The 8,201-nt window shown below is 29.9% G+C and overlaps 1 protein-coding gene across 2 annotated transcripts; it reads right to left on the reverse strand.

Annotated features, from left to right (window-relative positions):
* Positions 1-675: 675 nt before the first annotated feature.
* Positions 676-3,835, reverse strand: LOC114186828. 2 transcript variants are annotated; one of them, XM_028074868.1, is made up of 3 exons: positions 3,672-3,835; positions 2,209-2,862; positions 676-1,939 (listed from the first exon to the last, which is right to left on the reverse strand). In XM_028074868.1, exons 2-3 carry the CDS (start codon positions 2,795-2,797, stop codon positions 1,776-1,778), a joined length of 753 nt encoding a protein of 250 aa, XP_027930669.1. In that variant the 5' UTR covers positions 2,798-2,862; positions 3,672-3,835; the 3' UTR covers positions 676-1,775. The 2 variants fall into 2 exon arrangements, with proteins under 2 accessions (XP_027930669.1, XP_027930668.1); XM_028074867.1 differs by lacking the exon at positions 3,672-3,835 and adding an exon at positions 3,462-3,615.
* Between the last annotated feature and the right edge of the window lie 4,366 nt (positions 3,836-8,201).

Here is an 8,201-nt window from a genome sequence, read left to right on the forward strand (position 1 = left end):
CACCCAGTCCTCAAAAAATGAGACAAAATAACTTGTTAGTTCTTTATTCCTTCAATTTATATATATATATATATATATATATATATATATATATATATATATATATATATATTAAGAGTGTCTTATTTTTACATTTTTAATTGATTAATTAATATTTCTAATTAAATAAATTATAAAAAATTATATCTTTACATATTAAATTACTTTATTATAATTTATTGTTGTAATTTAATTATTAAATATTAATGATTTAAGATAATATTATTATACCTTCAAATAATACAGTAAACAAATTATATTTCCATTAATTAAAGGAAAAATGGTTTGGAGAACCAGTTCTTCAATCTCGGATCGACTAAGTTGGCATGTCAGAATGATGTGACAAATTAAAGATGTCAACCCTACACGGCCAAATTACCAAATTACTGACAGATTAACAAATATAACAATGATTTTAACACTTCTAAAATCACTCTTTTGATGAAGTAAAAATACATAAATCTCAGGTTGATTCATTATTGAATGTAACAAAATACGAAGCTCGAGAATTACAGATATTTTCACAATCATAATGGATTCCTCTAAAAAGTTCTGAACTTTTATTCAAAATGGGTAGATAAAAAATACAATGATTCCTTACTCAGTTCGCAAATATCATAATGAAGATTCAAAACATCCAAAATTAAAAATTGTGATTGCAACATTTGTAAATACGCAAATGAAAGATGTTCTTCTTTTGTCTTCTTTGCTGGCTTGATTCGAATTTTTATCATATGTTTTTTAGCAACTCCAAAAATAGTAGAGCTTCCCCTGCATAACAACACGACTAAGAATCTTGTTGGTCAGAATGTCCTAGAAACAGAAACATGATGACCGAAGTTATAGTGCAAGCAAGAAAAAGGGTATTTTTGTTGACAAATAACAAATTGTATGAGACAATAAGAATATATTTTCATACAAAAACAGCAAGCCATATATTGGTAATGGGAGAGATACTTCCATTGGTGACATGACAGTGATAATGGAGTGAAGAAAAATTAGAAATTGTTTGTAATGGGAGTCCTTAACTATATGATCAGCTGGACTCTATCAAAGATTCAAGCAAATTCTTAAAAGTTGTAAAGAATTCAAACATCTTACCAATAATACTAGAATGGACAACGATTGTGGTAGGTTGTGAGGGATCATGTTGTTAGGTCAAAAAAAGACCTTTGATTCAATTCAAATTGACAAGTTTCATCTCATACAAGGTTTTTGATTCAGGTTTGTGTAATGCAGGATCAAACCTGCTTTGGTACTATGTCAAAAAGGTATCTGAAAAGTATATTTTGATAATTCATTTCACTGCACATTTTTGCAGATGCTTTATATAAATACAATTATGTTCTGTAGTATAGAAAATATCCTATTTTGAGCCAAAACAAATATTGTTACTTCCTTCTAATTACAGACATCCTAATAATTATATAGTACACAACACATGCCAATAGCTACACATAGCATAAGCTAAGTCTTCAAATATAAGCAAACAAAGTTACAGTTCACAGTTCACAAACCTAATGATTTTCAATAGTGACGCATTGGTTTGCGGCACCAAGTAGTCACAGAACACCAAAAGTTCCAATTTACAACGCAAGCTATGTACACTATAGTCTATACAAAACGTCGAAGCCATGAGAATAAGAAGCATGCTCTAGCCAACAGAAGTTTAAAACTGAAGAAACTTGGTGAGGGTTCAGGGCTGCACACTTCAAAAAATAGATAACAATCATAATTTATGACATGGTACTTCCCCCAACTGAGTTCAATCCATGAGTTTTCTGAAAGTTCCAACTTTTCCATCTCAAATTGCTTAGCCATCCAAACTGAATCAAAGGTTGCCCAAAATGTTGCAGATTTACTATATTCCTTCTGTAAGGTATCAGAAAATTCCTCAGACCTGTCATAACAAAAAAGCATAACATTATTATTAACCCATAAAGGAACATAAGTATGAATAAAACATAGGTCTAGTTAATACACATAAAACACCAGTTAGGGAACAATATGAGTATTATCCTAACCTGTCATAACAAAAAAGCATAACATTATTATTAACCCATAAAGGAACATAAGTATGAATAAAACATAGGTCTAGTTAATACACATAAAACACCAGTTAGGGAACAACATGAGTATTATCCTAACAATGTTTGCTGCAAGGATTACCATTAATACACATTGTCTGGTAAAGATGAGCAACATGAGGATCTCCTTTAGTTCTCCCATGCTGCTTTTCCAAACACTCTAGAAAAGCTAAGTCAGCCTTCAGCAGCTTAGCTTGATCATGAGTATCATACCCTATATCATGGCAGTAACAGCAGAAATCCAACCAATCAATTGGTCTCCTGTCCCAAACAAGAGATCCTCCATCCTTCCCACTTGACCAGTTTGGTCCACAGTAATGTCCATATCTGGGGAACAGCTGAGAAAGAAATGCTCTAACCCCTGTATGCCATGGAACCTTACACACATATGGCCGGAAGTGCAAAGGTATAGCCTCACCATCTTCCCTTACACCATTCCCTCCACGTTGTGCTTTCCTCCTTAACCCTTTATTGATAGTAGATGGCCTTTGAAATTTGTCTCCAGCACTCTTTCCCCAAGGAAACAATGAAATGAAGGGCAGTTTTGGTTCATCTCCAGATTCTTCTTTAGGTTGTTCAGTTAAAGCTTTGGTAGGAACTGAGTTAGTCACTGAATATGGAATCAACTGAGCATTAAACCAAGGGAATTTACCCAGAAACTCTAAGTTCATGGCGAACAAAACTAGAGTCACCAAAGCACACAATTTGCTACCGCAGAACCAAATATTCTGAAAACCTGCCAACAGAAAAACAGCTTAGCCTTTTTTCAAGAATGTAACTCAATTTGAAACTAGAATGTAAATTTTTTTCTCAGCCACATAATCATACATGACATGTATAATAAAATTGTTAAGTTTTGCAGTAATTGTCTAAGAAATCATATCTAGGGTGATTTCAAATTGATTGAGGGTACAAAAATCATTACAAATCAAACATTTTTGGCTTTTCTAAAAATATATACAGATTATAACTTGGTGTGTATTGAATTCTGAAACCACGCATAGCATCAGAACTACAGCTAAATTGGACACATGCCAACACATCAAAGATTATTTCAGAATTTGAATAATACTCTGTTTGATCGAGCATTGGATGCAGTCTTCAACAGATTATGAAAATGCAGAAACTGAAAAATATACCTAAAAAGATCATGCAAACTTCCACATACCCCTTTAATTATATCTACACATAGACTTCAGTACACATTCCTCATCTTGAAAATGAAAAATCACAGAAAAGGGCGAGTTGGGTTTCTTTCTTCCATATTATTATACCATAAACACACCCGTTTTTTTTTTTTTATCTTTTTATTAAAGGAAGAAAACTTGAACATACCCATTTAAAGATATGCACAAATAGACCCCAGCACACATTCCTCAGCTTGAAAACGAAAAATTACAGAAAAGGGAACTGGATTTCTTCTATGTTGTTCAATCATAACGGCACACCCGTTTGATTCTTTCATTTCTTTTTTTCTAAAAAAGAAGAAAACTTTGAAATTGGAAGGGTAATTCATAGTTAGAAATAGAACATGATCAAACTTACTTGTAGTTCATCTGCTAAACCATGTTCTGAGGTGAATGGAAGAACAAGAAACTGAAATGTGGTTCTGATGCTAGACTTGGGTGGGAACATAGTAACCACAAAACCACCACCACTAATTCAACACCATTTCTTCATGGGCAGAGTGGGACCCGTCAAGAAATGGGAACAAAATAGTTAGTTTTTATATTAGTTCACCAATGGCATTTTGGGAAATAACTTAATGAATAGTGATATATATAACCTGTTTGAACGAGAAAGAATCACGCAAAGTGTGGAAAGCAATACACAAAAGAAGTGTGAAAATCGGATTGCTTTGAAATTTTATTTAAGAAAATAAAGACATCTATTCTATTTTGGTAGAAAGAATAGAAAAAACTACATTTAAAAATAAAAATACATAATAAGTATATCGACATGTGTTGTATAAAATAAAAGAATAATGTTCAAGAGTAAGACACGCTTTTTTAAATTTAAAAAAAAAACACTTTTATTTTATTTCTCATATATCTTTCTTTACTAAATCACTTCTATTACTTTTGTCTTTATTTTATTTTCTTTTCCACTCTCTAATCGTTCGTCATTATCAATCAAGCATTAATATTTGTAAATGTACTGTACATTAAATATATCTATGTTCTTAAAAGTTGGCAAGTAAAGTTAATAATCAAGGTTTATGTTTAATGATATTAATAAAATAATGATACAGATTAAATATTGTGTAAAATAATATTAAAAATATGATACACATGTTAACTAAATATACAATTGCATTTACATAAACATGGTTTGAAACTTTTAAGACCAGTTATAATTAAATAATTTTAAGTTGTTAATAATATATATATATATATATATATATATATATATATATATATTTATATATTTATATATATATATATATATATATATATATATATATATATATATATAAAAGATGATAATATCTTAATATAAAATCATTAAGAAAATAATAGTTGTAACACTTAAGATGTATCTGTATATATTATATTATAGGTTAAAATATTTTTTTGTCCCAATTTTCGTTAAATTTTGTCTAATCAGTCCTAATTTTATTTTTGTGCTCAAATCGATTCTAATTTTTGTAAATTTTGTTCAATTAGGTCATTTTTGCTAATACCGTTTAAATCATTAAAGGCCATGAACAGTGATTGACACATGTCATTTCATGATTTTTTTTTATTTTCTTAAATGCCCACATGTCAATCCAACAACATGTCACATGTCAAAGTCAATGTTTTATATTCAATTTGGTCACTATATTGTTATTTTTGTTCAATTTAGTCACAATTTTGGTTAAAATTGACCAATTTTTTCTCTGTCGAAGATGAGACCAAATTTAATTTTCATATAAAAATTATAATGACGTGAATTTTAATATATTATATAAAAATATTTATTTAAAAATGTGAATTTTAATATAAAAATTACATTTGGTTTCAATTTGGAGAGGAACAAAATTAGTTTATATTAACAAAAATTGAAACTAGATTGAACAAAAATCACGAATATAAGGACTAAAATGGAAATAAAATATTGACTCTAACACATGGCATGTTGTTGGATTGACACGTGGACATTTAAAAAAATTATAAAAACCACGAAGTGACATGTGGTAGTCTGTTCATGGTCGTTAATGATTTAAATATTGTTAACGAAAAAGGACCTAATTGAACAAAATTGACAAAAATTAGGACCTATTTGAGCAAAAAACAAAATTAGGACTGATTTGACAAAACTTGACGAAAATTAGGACCAAAAAAGGATTTTAACCTATATTATATATTATAAGAGAATAGGTGAATTTCTATATATTTAATACTAAAAATATTATTATAAATTCTCCATGAGTAAATATTATAAAAAAGTTCTGTCAAAATTTTTTTGAACATATGAAAGTGTATTATACATGTTTGAGTACATTTCGACCACTTGGGCTGAGAGGAACTCGGTTGTATACTTGTCTAGGATGAGACCTTATCGGTCATGCCATCAAAGTTGGTAAAATATGATTAAGTTTAGATGAAGGCTAAAGCGTATTAGACAATATTAATTAAGGTGATTAGGTTACTTGGCTTAGATTCATCTAGGTAAAGACCCATAAATATGATATAAATAGCACAATACATTAGGTAAATGATCGTTCTCCACTAGATAACTTGGCTTAGAAACCCAATTAAGTATTAGGGGTTTTTTAAAGAACCCCCGTAAAATTTAAATTTCAATTAATTGTTTTCCTTTTCCTTTTCTTTTGTAATTTTTAATGTTTTAGAAACACTCATTTCTTTTTCGTGTGGCCGTGTATCAGATGAGAAGATTGTTCTCCACTCTCCACCGTTGCACATCCTTCTCCACCGTTCTTCCTCACTATCTCATGGAAACTTTTACGTAACGAAGCTTGAGGTAACTAAGATTGCTTTCCCTTGCTTCCAATTTCGTTTTCCTATTTCATCTTCCTATTTCGTCTTTCGATTTTTCTCTTCTGATATCTCGATTTCGTCTCTCAACATTTTAATCTCAATTTCGTTTTCATTTCATTTTCCACTGTGTTCAATTTTGTTCTTTCGATTTTATTTCTCTTTTTGATTTTGCCCTAATTTCGTTTCTCTTTTAGATTTTGTCACTACGTTCGATTTTTCCACCGCCAAGTAACCGTGCCATAGCCATTGCAATCGGAATGCGTTCGGTTTCATATAAGGTTTTCTGCTCTTTCAGTACTTTCTTTTTCTACTATTTGCATATTTCGTTGTGCGTGGCTACTTATCCTTTTAATGTACTTTGATGGTGCAAAGAATAGAAGTTTAGAAGTTTAGGATTTTTGGTGTTATCCTTCCATGTCATTAAAATATAAGAACATTACCAAAAAGACAAGTGAAAACCTACACTTAATTTAAACTTAAATCACAAAGCATTTAAATTAAATTATGTACTAGCAAAAAGAAGGCATGGCAAAGGGTGGGCGTGAGGGATGACCTTGAAGCGAAGAAAGTGGTGCTACAGAAGAGCATTAGTAGTATTAATAGTAATGGTAATGTTAATATTAATGATAATAATGGGAATGATTCGAAGAAGAATGAGAAGAGTGAAGGGAAGAAGGGGTTTAAAACGATCAGTTTGACAAAGAGGTTTAATTGTAGGGTGAAGGATTTATTTGAGATTTTGATGGATGAGAATAGGTGGAAGGGTTTTTGTAAGGATTTCACACATAGCAATGCGAAGATTAGCAAGGAGGTTGGGAGTGAATTTAGTATTTTCAATGGGTTTGTTGTGTCTGGAAGAAATTTGGAGTTGTAGGAAGGGAATATGATTGTGCAGAGGTGGAGGTTTGGGAGCTAGCTTGATGGGATTCAATCCACGGTCAAGATTGTGTTTGAGGAGCCAGAAGGTGGAGTCACAATTGTTAAGCTCACGCATAGTGATGTGCTTGAAAAAGACAGATATGGAAATGTTTGGTTTTGGAATTTGAGATTTTCTGGATACTATCTGTGTTGTAAAATTTTTCTTTTTTCCTTTCAAAGGATTTTTGTTTTCTTTTCAGTTATCTACAAGGAAAGATTATTGGATTGACTAGTGCGAAAGACGAAGTGTCTATTGTTCGATTGAATGATCTTTCTAGTTGTATCTTTTAATTAAAAATGGGATTTATCATCATTCAAAAAAACTAACAAAAAGTAGGTTGTCATACATAGAGAGGATTCTTTGAGTAAGGGGTTGCTTGTGTGTCCCTTTTTTATAAGGGATTTTAAAACCCTTATGATTAACCACCACAGCCTAATAAAATATCTCTTAACTATCTATATTAAATAAGTAAATTACTCAGTATTAAAATGTAAACAATAATAATATTAATAATTTATTTTAATTGTGCAAAAAATTATATAGATAGAAATCCTCACATTTCCCTACTGCTTTAATTCAGTGTTGAAGTTACAACACCATTAGTGGCAGCACTTTGTAAGATGCTTTGATATGAACTGATATATAACAAGTGGCAGCAAATCCTAATATGCCTTATAGTGCATATAAGAATAGATAATCATCCACTATTTCTTTTATATCTTTCAAAAATTATCACCTTGATTCTCGATGTAACTAAGACTCTTATTATAATAGTGATTTGTAAGGATGAGATAATAGTTAACAATTAAGTAATTAAAATCATTCAAGAAGGATGAATCATTTAATATTTTAATTAAAATTTAATTAAAATATTTAAATTTTAAGTATATTAATATATATTTTATACCGTGAAGAATGTTACTAATTATGATTATTTTTAATTTAGGTATTTGATCAAGGGAGTATTCCAAATGGAGAAACAAATTACTCAAAATCAAGATTGATAGTTAAAGAATCTTTTTAGACTTTCATTTTATTTGACTTTATAACAATTAGAACAAAGGTATAATATTTCACTAGTTTGAACATTTAAACTTTATTATTTACTTTGAACTTATAGACAATGTTTATTATTTTTATGAATGTTATATCTAGCTATAAACAAATATCTAA

Source organism: Vigna unguiculata, chromosome 6 (assembly GCF_004118075.2).
Source record: "Vigna unguiculata cultivar IT97K-499-35 chromosome 6, ASM411807v1, whole genome shotgun sequence".
Classification (NCBI taxonomy): Eukaryota; Viridiplantae; Streptophyta; class Magnoliopsida; order Fabales; family Fabaceae; genus Vigna; species Vigna unguiculata.